General features: G+C 41.4%; 1 protein-coding gene across 1 annotated transcript in view; it reads right to left on the reverse strand.

Annotated features, from left to right (window-relative positions):
* Nucleotides 1–20927, reverse strand: part of usp43a (ubiquitin specific peptidase 43a) — a 471198-nt gene that overhangs the window by 158591 nt on the left and 291680 nt on the right. The window contains exon 5 of the mRNA XM_043714590.2: nt 6834–6969. Coding sequence (XP_043570525.2) covers nt 6834–6969 — 136 coding nt within the window. The remainder of the gene's footprint in view (nt 1–6833; nt 6970–20927) is intronic.

Consider the following 20927-nt stretch of genomic DNA (forward strand, 5'->3'; position numbering starts at 1 on the left):
GGAGCACCCAGAGGAAACCCACGCAGACACGGGGAGAACGTGCAAACTCCACACAGTCAGTCGTCTGAGGCGGGAATTGAACCCGGGTCTCTGGCGCTGCGAGGCAGCAGTGCTAACCCACTATGCCACCGTGCCGCCCACAGTTCTTGTCCCCATTCTCCCGCTTTCTCCCTGAAACCCTTGATACTCAAGAACCTATTTATCTCAGTCTTAAATACGCTCAATGACCTGGCCTCCAAAGCTTCTGTGGCAATGAATTCCATAGACTCACCACTCTCTGGCTGAAGATGTTTCTCCTTACTTCCGTTCTAAAAAGTCTTCCCTTTACTCGATAGCTATACCCTCAGGTCCTAGTCTCTCCTACCAATAGAAACATCTTCGCAACATCCACTCTGTCCAGGCCATTCAATATTCTGTAAGTTTCAATTAGATCCCCCCCTCAACCTTCTAAACTCCATTATGTATAGACCCAGAGATCTCAAACGTTCTTCATGTGCTAACCTTTTCATTCCTGGGACCATTCTCGTGAAGCTTCTCTGAACATACTCCAGGACCAGTCCACCCTCTCGGAGATACAGAGTCAAAGATTGTGCTCAATACTCCAAATGTGGTCTGACCATAGCCTTAAAGAGCCTCAGAAGTACATCCCTGCTTTTATATTCAAGTCCTCTCAAAATAAATGCCATAATTGCATTTGTCTTCCTAACTAATGACTCAACCTGCAAGTTTAGATTAGATTAGATTCCCTACAGTGTAGAAACAGGCCCTTCAGCCCATCAAGTCCACAACAACCCTACAAAGAGCAACCCATCCAGACCCATTCCCCTACATTTACCCCTGACTAATGCACCTAACACTATGGGCAATTTAGAATGGCCAATTCACCTGACCTGCACATCTTTGGACTGTGGGAGGAAACCCGAGCACCCGGAGGAAACCCACGTAGACACAGGGAGAATGTGCAAGCTCCACACAGACAGTTGCCCAAGGCGGGAATTGACCCAGGGCCCGGCACTGTGAAGCAGCAGTGCTAATCACTGAGCCACCGTGCTGCCCCTTGAGAGAATCCTGGACCAGAACTCAAAAGTGTCTTTGCAGTTCAGACTTCTGAATTTTCTGCCCATTTAGAAAATAGTCCATGCCTCTATTCTTCCTACCTCACACCTTCCCATATTGTACTCCATCTGCCACTTCTTTGTCCACTCTCCCAACCTGTCAACCTCCCCTTGATGAAACCAAGCTGACTTTATACTTCCAAGTCAGAAATCCCATCCTTCACAATGGATTCCAGGAACTTACCTACAACTAAAATTAGACTAACTGATCTGTAATTTTCTGTCTTTGACTCACTCCCTTTTAAAAAAGGGGTGTCACATTATTGATTTTTAAGTCCTCTGGGACTCTGCTTGACTCTAGCAAATTCCTAAAGATCACTAATGCCTCCACTATCTCTTCTGCTATCTCCCTTAGAACTCTGGGGTGTAGTCAATCTGGTCCACCTTCAGGCCATTCAGTTTTTCTAGCACCTTCTCCTTGGTGATGGGCACCATAGTCAGCTCTGCTCCTTCGCTCTCTTGCATTTTTGGAAAATTACTCATGTCTTCCACCGTGAAGACCAATGCAAAGTAATTATTCAGTTCCTCAGCCATTTCCTTGTTCCTCAATACTATCTCTCCAGCATCATTTTCCAGTGGCCGATTGTCCACTTCTGCCTCTCTTTTGCCCTTTATATATCTAAAGAAACTCTTACAGCCTTCCTTTATATTACTGGCTAGCTTATCCTCATATTTAATCCTCTCCCTCCTTATCTCTATTTTTGTTGTCCTTTGTTGTTCTTTGTAAGTTGCCCAATCCTCTGGTTTCCCACTGCCCTTTGCCACATTATATACTTTCTCTTTTGCTTTTATGCTATCCCTGACTTCACTAGTCAGCCATGGTTTGCTCAACATCCCTGTACCCATTGTCTTTTTCCTCGGGATGAATCTCTGCTGTGTCTCCTGAATTACTCCCAGAAACTCCTGCCATTGCTATTCCACTGTCTTTCCTGCTAGGCTCCTCTGCCAGTCAATTCTACTCAGCTCCTCCCTCATGCCTCTCCAGTTGCTTTTATTCAGCTGTAATACTGTTACCTCTGATTCTATCTTCTCCCTCTCAAATGGCAGAGGGTTCCTTCACTTTAAGCTCCCTTATCAAGTCTGCCTCATTGCACAATGCTAAAGTCAGTATTGCCTGTTCCCTAGTGGGCTCCACCACAAGCTCCTCCAAAAAGCCATCTCTTGACATTCCACAAACTCCTTTCCTTGCAATTCACTACCAATCTGATCTTCCCAGTCCACCCACATATTGAAATCCCCCATGATCACTGTAACCTTTTGGCTTTCCTACATATCTTTTCTATCTCATGGTGCCCCAGCTCCAGACTACTGTTTGGAGGTCTGTACATAACTCCAACTGTGTTTGTTTTACCTTTGCAGTCCCTCAATTCTACCCACACACAAATATGTGCAGATTAGGTAGATTGATCATGCTAAATTGCCCATAGTGTCTAGGGGTGTGCAGGCTTAAACATCGAAATGCAGGGCTTCATGGATAGGATGGGGGGGATGTGCGTCTGGATCAGATGCGGTTCGGAAGGTCGTTATGGACTTGATGGATTCTATATCTTAGTTGAAAAGTGTGGCGCTGGAAAAGAACAGCGGGTCAGGCAGAATCCGAGGAGCAGGAGAATCAATGTTTCAGGCATAAGCCCTCCTTCAAGAATGGGGTGGGTGGAGCTGAGAGATAAATAGGAGGGTGGGGGTGGGGCTGGAGGGGGGGGAAGGCAGCTGGGAAGGTGGTAGGTATATACAGGTTGCGATTGATGATGATAGGTGGAAAGGGAGAGTGGAGCAGATAGGTGGGAAGCAAGATGGACAGGTAGGACAGTTCAAGAAGATGGTGCCAAGTTGGAGTGTTGGATCTGGGATGAGGTGGGGGATGGGGAGATGAGGACACTGGTGAAATTGACATTGATGCTGTGTGGTTGGAGGGTCCCAAGGCAGTAGATTCTAAGATGAGGCACATGGTTGCTAACTTTGGAAACGACACAAAAATAAGTAGGAAACTATGTTATGAAGATGTCATAATAAGGATGCAGACCCAAATAGATAGTTTAAGAGAGTTTGCAAAAATCTGACAAGTGGAGTATAACCTGGGAAAAAGTAAAATTGCTCACTTTGGAGGAATGAACGAATAAAGAGTATGATATAAAGAGTGAATGACTAGAGAATTCTGAGGTGCAGAGAAATCTAGATCTCTAGTTTATGAGTCACAAAAAGTTAGTATGTGGGTACAAGTGATTTAAAAAAGCCAACGGAATGTTATCCATTATTATGAGAATACAGTAATTCAATATAAAAGTAGGGATGTAATATTTCAATCGTAAGAGTCGGAGACCACATCCCAAATACTGTATATAGTTTTGATTTCCTTACTGAAGGAAGAAATATAAATGCATTGGAGATGGTTCAGAGGAGTTTTATTGATGCAGAGAAAGAGGATTATTTTCTGAGGAAACAATGGACAGGCTGGGCGAGATTTCATTCGAGGTTTGAAGAGTGAGGGGTTAAGAAGGGTGCAAGCTTCTTAATGGTCTTGATAAGGTGGACATGGAAAGGATCACCTATTCTCTGGAGAATCCTGTTCAAGAACAAATGAAACACTTTGGTATTCCAAGAACTAAGAGCTCAAACTACATATTCTCATTAAATAAATCCAAATCCGTGCCGACCTGGTCTTTGGCAGAGAGTGGAGGAATTTAAGTTATGCCTTAGATTGATTGCCTTCATCAGTCAGAACATTGAGTACAGGCGTTAGGATGAGGTGTTACAACTGTACAGGACACTGGTAGGGCCACATTTGGAGTACTGCATACATTTGTGGTCACCCTGCTAGAGGAAGAATTATTTAACTGGAAAGGGTGCAAAAAAGATTGGCAAGGATGTTACTGAGACTGGAGTGTTTGAGTTATAAGGAAAGGCTAGGATGTTTCTCCCCTGGAGCATACAAGGCTGAGGGGTGACGTTACAGGGGTTTATAAAATCATGAGGGGCAAGGCAAGGATAAGGTGAATAGCCAAAGTCTTTTCACCAGGGTAAGTGAGTCCAAAACTAGAGGGCATAGGTTTAAGGTGAGGGGTAGGGAAAAGAATTAAAAGGGACCTGACGGGTATTAGAGTGATTTGGGCCAAATGCAGGCAAACGGGAGTAGTTCAGTTAAGGAAACATGGTAGGCATGGACGAGGTAGGCCGAAGGGCCTATTACCATGCTGCATACCTCTATGACTCTATGCTTACTCTTGTTGATGAGCCCAGAACTGGGACTGCTTTAAAATTACAGGCCACCCTTTTAGGACAGACACAAAGGTTGTGCAACTTTGGAACTCTCTGCCAACATCTCTCTGAGCTCCCTATGTGCACAGTCACTCCAATGCTCTGCACAGCATGCTGGTGACAGTATTGACTCCCGGTTCTGGAGTCACTGCCTCTCACAGGCCTTGAAGGCCCATGCAGCTGCTAAGAAAATCAGAGGGAATGCTGCTGTCTGACTCAGAAAACAGTGAAGGTGGGGATTACTGAATACTTTTCAGGTAGGGGTTCAAGGCTGAAGATTCTTGTTTGGCAAAAGAATCAAATGTTAATAATGGATAGACATGAATGTGGAATTTGGAGCACACATATCAGCCATGATCTTATAGCAGAGCAGGTTTCAAGGGCTGAGTGGCCAAGTTCTCATATTTCATATATACATATGTGTGTAGGGGTCCTTCAGCAGATATTAATATCATTTGACATTACCATAGTTGTATTCCTTCTCATTCATGAGCAGAGATTATGTACAATGTTAATTCCCCCACATTCCATAAATACTTCTCTAATATGGCAATCAGGACCAATAGAAGATGTATGGTTTTTGAACCACAGAATATGAAGAGTCAAATGCTTTTTTTAAACAATGATTATCAAACCATTACACCTTGCTTTCTGTCATTCATTCTGATTATCTGTATCACTGTGCAACAGAAAACTCACTTGCACAAAACAGAACAGCAAATCTGATACATAACTCTTCATCCTTCCCACTCAGAGTGATAAACAATGAGATCTAGCCAGTAATTTATCTACTTCTCTATTCCATTCTTTCATATCTCAGATATTCTTCCTTTCTCTTTCAATGACACCCATTTATACTTCAAGAAATTTTCCCATAGCCATTGTTACCTGTTGTCCCTCAGTAAAACATCACTGTTCAGGGAATTTTATTGGGCTATTATTGGAATGCTCTTAAAAAATTTGGCTATCCTGATATCAAATTGCTGTGTCACATATAGATTAAAAAAAAACAGCATAACAATGTAAAGGAAGCAGAGAAAACTCTTCAAATGCTGTAAAAACAACAGGACATCATAAAAGATGGCAGCATTGTGGAAAGGGAGTATTAGTAGCACCATTTAAGATGCCCCTGTTTTTAAACTTTCCACATTGTTAGCTGTGCCTTAAACTGCTTGGGATTTCAAGTCTGGAATTTCCTTCTAATCTTTTATGTCTCTCTCTCATCCTCCACAATTCTCTTTAAAACTTATTTCTTCGATCAAGCTTTTGGACACTTTTCTTAAAATCTCCTTATGCAGTCCTCAGACAACTCTCTTTTGTGATCAGCATTCCAGAGTTTTGCCTTGAATATCTTATACTGTTAATGCTGCTATATGAATGCAAGTTGTGGCAAATGTGTAACTCAAAAACTAGCAATAAACATGCTTTCTTTGCATTTTTTGTTAATTCCCCACTAGTAAAATGTTGCAAGAAATCAGCAATTCTGTTATTAACATCACCCCCTACTCATCAACAGTCTGCCTGAACCACGAATGTTCAGGTTCAGGTTCAGTTCGCCCAGTTTTAGACCTTAATACAAACATTGATGTGAAAATGGAATATCAGAGGAAAGTAAGTTCTGTTGGCATCACGTTGCCATTTGAACTTCAGCAAACTGGAAATCAATGAGGACAGCAATTCAGAAGTGACAGAACACTTTTTACTTGTCTGGGTGAGGGCAGCTGCAACAACAGGCAAGAGGCTTTACACCACCTAAGACAATGCAGTTCACTTGATCCATACCACACCCACGCCAGTCTAAATGTTAACACTCTGCACCAGCATTATACCATGTCTGCAGTGCATACTGCAGGTTGCATTACAGCAACTTGCTGAACTTTCTTTGGCACAATCTCCTTAACCCATAATCTCCAATGTCCAGCAGTCAGCCATCAACGCGAGAAGATATCACTGCTGGAGTTCCTTAGCTCCAAGCTTCTTCTTGATTGCTAGGACGTCCATCATTTGCAGCCAAGTGAAGTAATAATTTACTCCCAAGCCATTCATTAGCAATCCAGCAAGACTTTTTCTCCTATTGATATTTTGTCCTTCATTGTAAGGGTTTCCAGCTCCTCTGTTCATCCATTTTTCACAATGACGTGGCTGAACAGGGGCAGTGAAGTGTAACTGGGCTTTGTTCCCACAGCTCAGTGACAACAGTGCGGCTGAACATGCCACCCCAATTCCAACATTTTGCTTTCTATACGGCAAGACAATTGCAATAACATCACAGCTATAATCTGAGATGATCTGTGGTTGGCTTATGTGTGAAAGTAAGATTTAATTATCTGATGTAGTAATTGAGATTCCGCACGTGAAATTCTATTCACAGAGGTATATTAAAATAGATTAATGCAGCATAATAAAAGGATTAACATAATTAAGGCAATAATTCACTACATCATGCTCAGATCTTATTTGTACCTGATCTGGTGTTATGTTCCCTTCATCGGCCACCATTTTTCTAAGTGTAGCAACATTTCCAAGAAGTGGGACTGCCAGGCCTATTCTCAAGTACTTTTGATGCTTAGACTGGAAAACCAAGGTTACACTCAAGGCCCTAGAAATAAACAGAAATAATGCATGAGGTAAACTAATTGTCAGCATACACCAGAGCTTTACAGTATTGTTTAATTGGGAGTTGTAAGATGAATTTGATGGGTTTGTTTTCACTTCACCCAGTAGTATCACATTACATGCAAGAGACTGATGAGACAAAAGTTTTAATTCAGTCCCTTTCAGACTGAATATTTCACAATTTCTCAATACCTGACAGCCTTTGTTTTTCTTTGATCAGCATTAATGGAATCTTAAATTCTCTCAAGTTAAAAGATAATCCTATTGTTTATCAACATTCCCTAGCCCTTTCAGATCAACAGCCATTTTCCAAACTTTTTTCCCCTCCTATGTTGCTCACAGCATTAGCGAGGAGATCAACTGCAATGCAGAATGTTTCTCAAACTGAGGTACAAAGTTTTGCAAAAATAGCAGCACCGTGTCAATTTACGTCAGATGTCTCGTAACTGTCACCATCTATAATTGCAGAACACAGAAGTTCTACACTGTCTTATAAGAAAAACTAATGCAAAGCACATAAAAATATTTTAAACTGAGCCATTAACACAAGAATACCACGTGGAAGATATGTAAATGCAAGTGCAAATAATATTGCCAGCAAGACATTCTGACAAGCCCACTGTTTGAGGAGAAAACAAAGTTGACCATCAGAGGTCAGAGATAGCTAGAATGTATTCATGTGTAACACAAAATAGTCAAGAGAATGCACTTCTAGAAAAGCAAAAGTATTATATGCAAAGAACGCACCATTGAATCACCCAAAACATCTACATATGACAAGTAGGCTTGAAGGAGAGGCATTCCAGGATATAGGCACATGAACACAAAAGCCATCACTTCAGGTTGACAAGAATGTGAAGAAAATTCATGGGAATCCCACATAAAACAATTAATAATACCATAGTTATGCGAGTAGGCAGTCCTGAATTCTATACCATAGGAATTATATTGAGGCGATGAAGGGGTTACATCATAGCTTTTCCACAAAATACAAGTAGTGCTTTGAAAATTGGATATTTAGAAGAGTAGATTGTTGGCTTATATACATTATCATTTAAAATTAGGAAAAATAATGAGACACAGAAGATAGAATCATTAGCTGCAGTCTGTTGCCAGTATTTGAAGAATGAAAGCCTCAGATTCCAAGATTAAAGACAAAAAAAAAGGTTTAGAACTGAGAAGAGAAGAAACATCTATATTCAGAGAGAATTGTAAAGATGTGGAGTTCACTTCTAGGGCCAATTGTTGAGGTAGAAGTTATGTCAACATTCTCTGTAAAATTAGAAAATGGGATTGAAGGGATATAGGAACAGAATGGATGACATTAACTGTTCGCTCACATGCAAGATAAGCACCAATGGCTGAATTTTATCAAGGTTTTAGAGAGTTGTCTCTTGCAATTCTCCACAGTTCACCTCATTATGGATGCACAGGGTTCTATGGTGCCTCTCTCATCCTATCCTGCATTCACTAATGGTGGAAGTACTCACAACTGCCGAGTCTGTCCAGAATTTCTGCCATGAGCATGTGGTTATTCACTGCCAGCCTTGGACAGCCCTTCACAGTACAACTAATGACAGGGAGAAGATGAAAAAGAACAGCTTTTGAATGCAAATGCATGACACAAACAGCTTCTCATTGGAAATACAAAATCTCACAATGTTAATCTATTGCTACTTTACACCCTGACCCCCCACCTGATCGACTATGATTGTAACTACGAAGCTATAGGTGCTACCTTCCTTAGACCCATACTATGTCCAAACTGATGCAAGGAAAATAACCTCATGCCTATTAGAGCATAGCATCTTCTCATTGCTCAGGATTGGCCATGTTCCATCCTCTTAAGACAACGCCAACTGATGAATAACCAGTCCTCTGACTGATCTTTGTGAAGCTCTCGATTGTATTACCAATAATCCTCTAACATTGTGCACTGGACCATGGGGCTGACAGTGGCTCACTCCTCAGACTGTAATGATATGGAACCATTAGCCTGACCATCCTAGCTGTCCAACTAACTATGAACATGTCCAAGCCCCTGCAATGATCACAAAATTCCTACAGCATGGAAAAAGGTCATTTGGCCCAACAAGTCCACACCGACCCTTTAAAGAGCAACTCACCCAGATCCATTCCCCTACCCTATTACTCTACATTTCCCCTGACAAATGCATCCTAACCTACATATCCCTGAATACTACAGGCAATTTACCATGGCTAATTCCCTTAACGTGCGCATCTTTGGAATGTGGGAGGAAACTCACGCAGATACAAAGAGAATGTGAAAGCACCACACAAATAGTCGTCCGAGGCTAGAATCAAACCTGGGTCTCTTGTGCTGTGAGGCAGCAGTCTAACCAGTGAGCCACCATGCCACTCTGATGTCAGATGATTCCCTTGACTGACTGCCAAGAGCTGCCTGGCTTTTTGTCTGTGTTAAAAGGCAAGGCATGATGGAAGTAAAGAGAGTTCTGAATGAGGGGGCAAAGCAGATGTATTGTAAGCATCCAAGTAGGTGAAAAGTCAATGAGCGCTCAGGGAGCAAGCTAAAAACCCTGGGATGCCACCTTGTCCAAACTATGAGATGGGAGTCCGCCCATGCCCACAAAGTGACAATGCAACATGCTGGTGCTCTCCAAAGTATCGATGTAGAATGCTAAAAGTTGGAGAGGTGCCACAATGCTGTGGTGAGGCTGGACACTGTCCAATGCCAACCTCTGTGGAGGAAGGATGCAGGTGATTGAATGCCCCCTGCAATGCTGTGCAATGCTTGCCAAGCTGGAGGCACGAAGGAGTAACAGCAAGCTGGAGATCTTAGGGAGTCACTCTGCTGTTCATGTCAGCAATTACTGCCATCTAGTTTCTCTCCACTGCTCGGAAGAGTAGCAAACTGCATATAAATGAGGCAAGAACAGGTAATGCTGAGATGCAAATTGGCCCCTCACTGTTCCCTCATGATATTTTCATGTGGCCATTCAAAACTAGGTTGTAAAATCAAATGTTTTGTCTCAACGTCGAGAATATAATTTTCCCAATCTCACCATATTTTCCCATTACCCATATTGTTCATGGGGACTAAGAAAATTCCATCCCAAATAGCTAAAAGGCTTGTTTCCAGGAGACCTTTTCATTCAAGTATTTTTCTGACAATTCCAACCATCACTGATTGAGAACCAGGGTGTTTAACGTAGGGTTACTGAAAGCTGCAAGTAAACATTGCTGTTGTTATACATTATGCATTTTTGAGCTGAACGCAAAGGAAACCTTTTTTTGTCAGAGAACAACAAATCAAGCCTCTGCTTACATCCTCACCAGTAGTTAGCTATATACTATTTCACACTCTGTTGTCAAGCTTGATGTTAAATGATTTAGAAAACTGCAATGAAAATAAAACTTCCAGCAACATTTGATGTTTCCTGTTGGATGGGGTGGTGCACAGGCAGAGCTTCCTCTCCTCCCAAGATCAGCATTAAGTCCATGCCAGCCTGGACTGAGGTCGCCACTTGGGTCACTGCAATCTCAGCCTTATGGAGGAACGCTCAACACTGTAGCAGCAAGGTCAGTGACTTGCTCCATTCCATAACGCCATAAGGTATCGGCGAGGAATTAGGCCATTTAATCCATCTAATTTGCCCGACCATTCGATCACGGCTGATATGTTTCCCAATCTGATTCTGCAGCCTGCTCCCTGTACCCCTTGACCCCCTTACTAATCAACAACCTATCTATGTCTGCCCTAAATACACTCCACCAGTGTAAGTGCCACCATCTTCTCTCTGATACCTACATTCATTATATATCCATCTCACACCAAGACGTGTTGCATCTCTTTCATTATCGCCAGCAACATCTCCCCTCACTTGCTCTCACCCACCTCAAACCCTGGTCACTGAGGGAACTGGAGCACTTCCATAAACAGAGTTCCAAGCTTGGCTCTTAAACACAAATAGATTTCTGAGTGTGCACCTACATTTACAATGAAGTGTCAGCTGTGCAACGCAAGTGTCCTGAGAAATTATTCTTCCCACCAGCTGCACAGTAAAGGGCAACTCCCAACTGGCAATGCTGCTTTTGATGCCCAGCTAGACTTTAACAATGGTGGCAACAATGCCAGGAGGCCTTGCCAATGGTAGGCACTTCTGCTTCTGATGAGACGGCAGATGGAATGAGTGCAGCATTCTAGAGGCAAGATGCATTGTTAATGAGGGGAGTTTCAGGGAAAACTTGTTCAAGCTCATAGAGAGAAGCGCTTCATGAAACACAACAAAACTGACACTTGGTCAATTTCAGATAAAATTCAGCCTAGTCGACAGAGTATTTGGTCCATAACCATTTGGTTACTTACTTCTGCAATTGAAGTGCTGTAGCTTTATAACCACGCTATGAGAATTTCTGCTTCCACCAACATTTCAGGCAGTGTGTCCTAGACCCCACCACCCCAGATTAAAAAATAAATTCACATTTTGATTATCCTGTTCCTTTAAATCTAAGCTGGTAAATTGGTGATGCCATGATTATAAAACGCCTCATTTAACTTGAATTAAATCTGGGTCCTGCAGTTCAGAGTTTAAGACACACACAAGATTTAACTGTACTACTAATGGCTGCGTCATTAAAAGAAAATTCATCAGTCAGACATTAAGGTAATTCAAGATTACAAACAGGATTGAGTAATGAACCAATTGATTGGATTCTTCCATTGCCAATCATAAGACTGTTTCCCACGTCCACAAGAGCAATCAAAGACTGAGTGCTCAGAGATTTAAAGTAATTGACTAATATGGGACCCCATGTTTGAGAGACAGATGGGTTTAAATGATAGATGGGATCAATATGTTCATCCATAACTTAATTGTAAATTCCTCATTAATCATGTTGGGCAACTGAAGATGCCAAATAGATTTTCCAAATTAAATATTTTCTGCCAAATTTACTACAATGTTTCTGACTTCATATCCTTCCTATTAAATTTTCTTAGACTGTACGCAATTAAAACTAATGTTTTGTCCAGCTAAATTGTGCTGGTAAACGGGGTGGAAATTTGTCAGGCTCCATTTTCTTGAGCCAGTCTCCATACTGTGTCAGTAGCATGTGACTCAAACAAGAAACCCAAAGCTGACCTGCAACCAGGCTCTTGCTTTCCAAATGTGTGAGCTGCTGATGGAGGTGCCCCAAGCACCTGTTGGGATGCACCCTTTTGAGAAGCACAAATATCTGGAATATGCTTTGCTTCAGGAAACCAACGTCAAAACTCTCAAACTGGACTGGAATGGGAAACATGGAGGGAGGAGTTGGAAGTTAGGGAATAGGGAGGAGGTCTAAAGCTGGGGCAACAAGTGCACACTCCTGCCTCTCCTGGCTCCACTAAAAGATTTTCATCAAAATCTGCATTAGAAAATAAACTGGTTTCAGTTGGTGAACACAGGAACAAAGGTAGAAATGGAGCAGATCAGAAACCTTCCCTGCTCCTTGGTGTCCAATATGTTTGGGTCCGAAATTAAGTGTGAGTGCTCACCTTTCCAGAACTAAGGCCTTCCATGGGTGGCTACCAGCAATGCAGAAAAATCAGACAAACTAATTTCAAGTCTGAAATGCTTCACACAGCCTTCATGCATAAGGTAAATTGGAGTCTTGTTGTGCCTGTTCCACTCTCAGAAAATAGACAAAAGATCCAATTCCTGTCCATATCTGTCTGCCTTTAACTTGAGCACAAGAAGAAGCAATTGGTTTTATACAATACATTGAGAACTCTGAACATAAGACTGTGAGCAGAAGAGTTCATATCAAAAATTCAATTTCCCAAATATAAAAACAACGGGGAGGGGGAAAATCAAAGAGGGAAGAAGAACATTTTATTTTAATTTTTACATATTAACAATCAATGGAGGTCAGAGAATTTAAGACACAACATTAAATGCTGTCCTTAAATTGTTCAATCAGCAAAAGTCTGAAAACAATGGATTAAATAAAGAAAGGGTGAACTCAGTATAAACCACTTAAAAATTTGTTTAGCATTTCGTAAGTGCTGCTGCTGCTGCTGTATAATCGCCAGGTGCAATGCCTCACTAAAAGATCATAATGTGTGGAAGACATGGGAAACATTCACCTGGATCAAGAATTCAATAAGAGAGAGAAACAGGACTGGAACACTGGAATTCGACAAGAAGGCAATATATATCTATTTACTTCTCTTCCAGCAATATCTGCGAACAAGAAAAAGCTCATCCATTCTGTCTGTCCAAGCACCAAGTGGAGCAGATGAGAATCTGAATTGCATCTAAACGCCAGATTCAGCAACACAAGTCAAGTAACACCGAGCCAAATGAAACCACTTTAATTGCAAATGCAGTAGATTGCACTGCAGAATCAATCCATCTCACCCATTTGCTTTTCTAAAACTGTGGAAAGCAGAGAAAAATGGTTTGTTTTATCGTCCAGCACAATGTCTGAAGTTTGTCTGAGTACAGAACGGGGTCAATGATGGACTCCAGCCTGAAACATGATCTATCCTTGCAATAGAAAATAATGTAAGCGTAACCTCTTATACCCTACAATACAACTATCTATTTGTACGTGTACATGGAAAATTCCTTATGGACATAATCTTACAGGGCCATGAACGACATGGATTATGGAGAGGTTTGTGGTGGAGTCATGTGACGAGTTTGTCGTGGACTATCTCCACAGCAGGAGCAACTCGCTGCATCTTTTATGTATTTGCCGAGCAGTGGATGAGTTTCTCACTGTGAGTTGTCTTTTAAAAGGGGATTACAGCTTGTGAAATACCACAACAGGCCTCATTACTATCCACTTCCTTATTGTGCCAAGCAATTGAGACATTGAGAATTCTCGACACAGGGGCAGATTGTGCTTGCTGTCTGTTCCAAAGGATTCTATGTCAGACACCAGGTCCCAACGCTTCGGGGCATGCTCTGTGGGTGCCAGCCATGCTCTCCCCATAACCACAGGCATGGACAGCTGACCAGTACCAGTCTCTAAGAACCCTCATAGCACATCTCCAATCCATTCACTGTACAATTCGACACATCAAAAATAAAGCTCAGGCTGAACCAGCAACGATCATTACCATGTTGCAGCAAGAACACTGAACAGTCAGGGGCACACACCTAGCTCATGACTGGACTAGGCTGCAGCTTCAGGCTATTTGCTTGCTCTCCTAGCACACACTGCTTTGAGCCAACCTGGGTGCCCACAGCATCCCTGCCTTGCCTTGCCTTTTTGCACTTTGCCCTCAGCCACAAATATGAGGCTCTCAGGACTGTCAGAATTACTTTGCTACTTTGCACAGACACAAAGCCAAGATCTTGTCAGCATTCCTCAGTGAATGAAGGGAAATTGCTTTCACTCAGTAAGCCAAGGGCAACCTCCAGTATCAGACCAGGGTTTGAACACCATCAGATAACCATGCAAGGTAGTCAGAGCCAGGATGCTGGCTACACAAGAGGTCAAGAGCTGAATGTGCAGCAGCTCAACAACTGTCTCAATTCTTTCTGCCTTACTGAGTCCAGCTTTGTCTCAGAACGAGGAAGGTGCTAGCCCCCAAGTGTTTGTAAGGACGACTTTGCAGGGGCGATAGAGCTATTTCTGCCATTGTCTTTTCCTGTGCCTAGGTCAATGCCAGGTGATCCGTCCAGTTTCATCTCTTTGAGACTTTGTAGCGATTGGTGCAACTGAATGGCTGGCTAAGCCATATCGGAGGGCAACTGAGAGTCAACCACAATGATGTTGATCTGGAGTTACATGTCGGCCAGGCCAGGTGAAGATAGCAGATTTCCTTCTCTGAAGGACATTAATGAACCAGATGGATTTTTCCAATAATTAACAATGATTTCATGATCATCAGCAGATTCTTAATACCAGATTCTTTTTATTGAATTCAAATTTCACCATCTGCTGTGGCAGGATTTGAACTTGGGTGTCCAGAACACTATCTGGATCACTGGATTAATAGCCTAGAAATAATACCACTGGGCCATCGCCTTCCCGAGTGGAGCACCAAACCTCCCTCATCTGCCATGTCCAGGGCAAATGTCATGAAATGTACAGAGCTACTCCATACTGACAATGCCTGGAGTTTAAAGATGGCGCCGGTGCAGTGATGCCAGTCATTTCCAGGATATCCTGGTCATGACAAGCTAAGATGAGGCTAGAATCAGACAGAGGAATCCCACAGAGCCAGGGTAGATAGTAATGAGGTGAGTTTTAAAAGGACACGGCCAGAAAGCCTCAAGGTGAGTAGGTTTCCAAAAAACTCAATGCAACTGACACGTATCCAGCTCTATGCCTTCATGCCTCAACTTTTTAAATTTCTTACTTTCATTTTTGATACAGAAGTAGCAAGGTCAGTTATGTCAGGAGGAGAAATCCCTTTGTCAAATCCCCTCATACAAAATAAGTGTGAAAAACTGATTAAGTGTTGCAAGAACAGTTTCTAATGCTAGGTGAAGTTAGCATTAGAGTGGAATACCAGGAACCATTGTATTACTTGCTATTGGGAGGCGAGTACAATGTGCCCAGATTTGAAAAGATTGGTTTAAGTAAATGAGATGAAACTGGGCTTAGTTAATTACAATAGTGACCAAGAGAGTGTGTATGAAATTGAGGAAGTATGAAGAGAGCAAGGAAGATCAAATGATAAAAAGGTCAACGTCAAGATAAAGGACAGTGAACTATCAACATTTTAAAAAACTAGATCAATACCTTTATGTACACCTCAATGAACAAGTAAAAAGTGTCATACAGATTATAAAAAAAGGGACAATTAAGAAGCCACACCCATTTTGTGCCACACCCATTTGATAGTTCACTGTTCAGACTTGGAGTTTGTCAGCAAAAGGTAAATAAAGGTTGACTGAGGATGGTACCTACCCATTGGCCATCAGCTAGGACTTCTTTGCTAAAATAGCCAAAGAAAATGTGTTCAATAAGATGGATTTATCAAATCATAATTGGTAATCAAAAGTAGATAAAGATATTGAAGAATTGAGGAAAAGTTGATAAGTGTCTTTCAGGTTGAGAAATGATCCAACATCCCTTTCATTTCATGGTCAAATACAAAACCCCATGGTGACAAATATATGTTTATTGTTTGAAGTAGAAGGGAAGTGTACTGATATTGACAGCAGATAGATAAATGTTGGGCCTGTGCCAAGTGCCAGAACTATGGAGGGTTGGAATGGGAAATACAATTTAAGAGTTTTGAGAAGTGTTGGTGTCAGGTACTGATGCACAGTTTGTGTCTAAAGAGTTCAAAGTATTTCTGAGAAAGAATGAAGTTAAATACACACTAATACTCATCCTAATCCTGTGACCCAACAGCAAATGGTGCTGCAGATAGAACTGAACAGATTGTGAAGAGGTCTTTGCAGACATATTTGCTGATGACAAGATGGGCAGTAATTTACATGTTTCCAACGAACTAGTGTCTACTACATTTTACTTTAATTTTAGCAAAAAGAGCAATGCCTACACTGAAGTGTTAATTCTGTTTTCTCTCCACAGATACGGTCAGCCCTGCTGATTTTTTACAACAATTTCTGTTTTTGTTGCCCAGATTTGTAGTCTGTGAGACTTAAATGGGAAGGTGCAGGATGGTATCAGAGATTTTAGGTAGGCTAATTTCCTGCAGTCTCCTCAGGCTGTAGTACCAGTACATCACAACTGGTGGTTTGTATGAGGAATGAACTGCCTGGGGAAGTGGTAGGTGCAGGTAGTTACAACATTTAAAAGACGTTGGAAAGGTACATGAATAACAAATTTTTGGAGGTATATGGGCCAAATGCAGGCAAGTGGGACTAGTTTAGTTTGGAAAACCTGGTCAACATGGACGAGTTGGACTGAAGGGTGTACTGTTTGACTCTATGACATTGTGGGCGGCAAGAAACCTTTCGTTGAACTGAGCAGGTTAGTTGGGAAACATCAACTTTACAAAGCAATTTGACTTAATGTGATAACCTATCACTGATTACATTCTCACATCTTTTTAATATATCTCCACTAACCACAGACTATATCTTAGGTCTTCACCCTAATGAGAAAAGTCCATCTAAATATTCACTATTAAAAAAATGTATAATTTGTTTGAAAATACAAAATGCAATAATTCAACTTGCATAATCTTTGAATATTGTGCTATTCTAAAAGAAGAGAACCACTGAAAGTATAACGCGACATATAATGGTTGGCGCCTAGTGGCATATTACTGTCTCCTTTAAAGTTAGTTGCTCCAAAGTGCTCTCTTCATTTGCCACTGTGAATGAATAGGGAGAGAAAGTAAAATCAGAATAGGCTTTAAAGTGTAGATAATGATATTCCCATGGTCCTGCCGCCCTTCCTCTAGGTAATGGAGCCTATGGATTAGCTATCTTTTAAATTTATTCTAATCCATTCCGGCTTCCATCCCAAAATGCTGAGAACATTTTCTCTGAATAAATTTATTTATCTCTCTTTTCAACTGTCTGCCCAATCAAAATATTTTAGCCATTTGCCTCTGATGGTTATAAAAGAAAACTTGCAATTTACAAAGCACATTATCATATCTTTCAGAGGAACATCCCAAAGCATTTAATGTGGAATGAGTTTCTTTGAAATGTATTAACGTCTGCAATGTAGGTGCTCACAAACGTTCTTCAGTGATTTTCTGGTTGTGACTTTCTTTGAAAATGTTTCTACCTTTCCTCTCATTGATCTTTCCCACTTGCCCTGAAGTGCAGCATTCTTCTTCAAAGCAGTCTGCAATAGCTCAATAGCTGAGCTTTTTCTTTTCTGTATAACCAGCTTCAAACCCATTTTGAATGAATGGCTACAAACTGAACTTTGGGATTAGATCCATGTAACTCACAAAACAAAGTTCCCACTTGAGTGAAGAAAATGCCTTATGACTGCATACGGGAAATATAGCTTAAAAAGAACTGGCCACGGTTTCTAGATGCAGAAACCTATGGGCCGATTTTACGGAGTCACAGACTCTCTGGGAACTTTAAAAATTGGCAGGTGTTACACCCCCATTTCCAACAATTGCAATTTTCACCAGTAGAGCAGGAATGAGGGTGAGACATGACTAATATATATGGGAAACCTGAACTCTTCAGAGCTATTTTAACTCAGTGCTGAGTTTGAACCAATCCAATTTTCACTAAAGTAGGGGTATTTACTCCAGCCTGTCACCACTGTAGGGGTTGCACATTTTCAGAGAGTTCATAAATGCTCTTGAAAGGGGAATAAAGACTAAATTTCACAAATCTTCTCAAAACTCGCTAACCACTAATGTGTTAAATTATTTAATTGGCAAGCCCTTTGAAAACGAAAACTGCTTTACGCAGTAAAACTGTTTCTGTGAAAGTTGAAAAAACTGAGTAAAACAGTTCCAGACCTAACCCTAGAACATAGAACATAGAACAATACAATGCAGAACAGGCTCTTCGGCCCTCGATGTTGCGCCGACCTGTGAACTATTCTCAGCTCATCCCCCTACACTCTCCCAAAATCATCCATGTGCTTATCTAAGGATTATTTAAATCTCCCTAATGTGGCTGAGTTGACTACATTAGCAGGTAGAGCATTCCACGCCCTTACCACTCTGCGTAAAGAACCTGCCTCTGACATCTGTCTTAAATCTATCACCCTTCAATTTGTAGTTATGCCCTCTCGTACAAGCTGACGTCATCATCCTAGGAAAAAGTCTTTCACTGTCTACCCTATCTAATCCTCTGATCATCCTGTATGTCTCTATCAAATCGCCCCTTAGCCTTCTTTCCAATGAGAACAGACTCAAGTCTCTCAGCCTTTCCTCGTAAGATCTTCTCTCCAGACCAGGCAACATCCTGGTAAATCTCCTCTGCACCATTTCCAATGTTTCCACATCCTTCCTGTAATGGGGCGACCAGAACTGTACACAATATTCCAAGTGTGGCCGCACCAGCGTTTTGTATAGATGCAGCATGATATTGCGGTTCCGGAACTCAATCCCTCTACCAATGAAACCTAACACACCGTATGCCTTCTCAACAGCACTATCCACCTGGGTGGCAACTTTCAAGGATCCAAGGTCCCTCTGCACATCCACACTATCAAGAATCTTCCCATTGACCCAGTACTCTGCCTTCCTGTTATTCTTCCCAAAGTGCATCACCTCACATTTAGCTGCATGGAACTCCATTTGCCACCTCTCAGCCCAATTCTGCTGTTTATCCAAGTCCCCCTACAACCTGTAACATTCTTCCAAACTGTCCACTACTCCACCGACTTTAGTGTCATCTGCAAATTTACTAATCCATCCACCTATGCCTGCGTCTAAGTCATTTATCAAAATGACAAACAGCAGTGGTCCCGAAACAGATCCTTGTGGCACACCACTAGTAACTGGACTCCAGACTGAATATTTTCCATCAACCACCACTTGCTGCTTTCTTTCAGAAAGCCAGTTTCTAATCCAATCCAAGTCAGAAATTGGCACTTTATCAAAACACTGTTCCAGTACTTTCAACAGCTGTATGCATGGTCAATTTGACCAAAACTTTTTTCTATGGTGGTAGATTTGGTAGGAAGGAACATGCCAAATACCAGCACTTAAAGTGTAAGTGTGGGCTAGGGTTGCAAGGATTATGGATAGTTAGGAATTAATAAAAGACTAATTGCCCTGAAAGATTGTAGTGAAGATCTTAAAATTCTAAAGGACAGATAGCCTATGGCTGTGATCAAGAGTCAGACTATTGGAAGCAGAGTGGGAATTTGTAGATTAAGAAGTATGTGTCAGAATGTTTTGGACTGTAAAAGAGGTGAAACTTAAAGCATCAGCAAAGGAGACTTTGCTGAGATTGAAGTGCAGTTGAAGCAAGTGAGAAGACAAATGGTATTTCCCAGGCCCAAGAAAGTCATCTTGATGGTTGGTGGAATGTGAAAATTGAAAAAAAGAAACATCATATGGAAGTCGGAAATTGGCACTTTATAAATATTGAATGTATAAATTTTGAACATTTTTGCACACAAATAATTGTTAGAGATTCCACGAAGTGAATTCAGATGCATCTTATTTCTGTTCCAAAGGTTATGACCGAGAACACACTACTTGAAAATGCAGCAGAATCAATTTTCACAAGAACTTTCAAATCACATTTGGATGTTTTTGAAGAGAAATAATTTGCATGGCTCAGACAAATAAACTGAGGCATGAGACAAAATTGAACAGCTTTCACAGAATCAGGAGAGGCACAAAAGGCTGAATGGTTCCCCACTGTGTTGTAAGATTCAGTGATTCTACCTGATCACACAGGAAGTTCTGCTGAAGCTTTTGGAGTTTTGAATACCTCATGAATGCAGCACTATAATAATCACAAGGCAAAGTTCATCGTAAAGCTGCTGTCCAGCTCCCACTGTTTTCAATCAGGCCACACAGTTGTATTTCTGATAGAGTAGCCATTGTAGTACAGCCTTGCTATTTTCTCCAGATGTTCAGGTTTTGGCTTAATTTGGGTTGTTAGTGTAGAACAATGAAGCAAATTGTGAATATGCACAATATACAACTTTGATGTTGAGAAACTACACCCGAGAATGTTGATCAGATTCAAAGCCAATATACAGACATGTACCAAAATTAGAAGATTCAAATTCAAATCCAAGGTGTAACAATAATGGATGGAGCTGTTCAGTGTAAACTTTGAATCATTGCCTTAAATAGGAACGCAGACAGCAGATCAATGGGTGGACTACATGTCTCATTTGAAGCTATTCAGCAGATTTCATTCTCCCAAGCTCTGGGTAGATATATCATTCAAGTCAGTCAATGGCTGGGTTTTTTCAACACAGTGCTTGCAGTCATAGCTTTCAGCTTGACAACTTCAGGGTTCCTGATGGAACCTGCAATGAGCCAATCTGTTTGATCATGTTACAAGCCATATCGAAAGATTCAAATACTGCAGT

Source organism: Chiloscyllium plagiosum, unplaced genomic scaffold (assembly GCF_037043375.1).
Source record: "Chiloscyllium plagiosum isolate Xiang-an unplaced genomic scaffold, Cpla_swu_hap1 HiC_scaffold_25, whole genome shotgun sequence".
NCBI classification, from domain to species: domain Eukaryota; kingdom Metazoa; phylum Chordata; class Chondrichthyes; order Orectolobiformes; family Hemiscylliidae; genus Chiloscyllium; species Chiloscyllium plagiosum.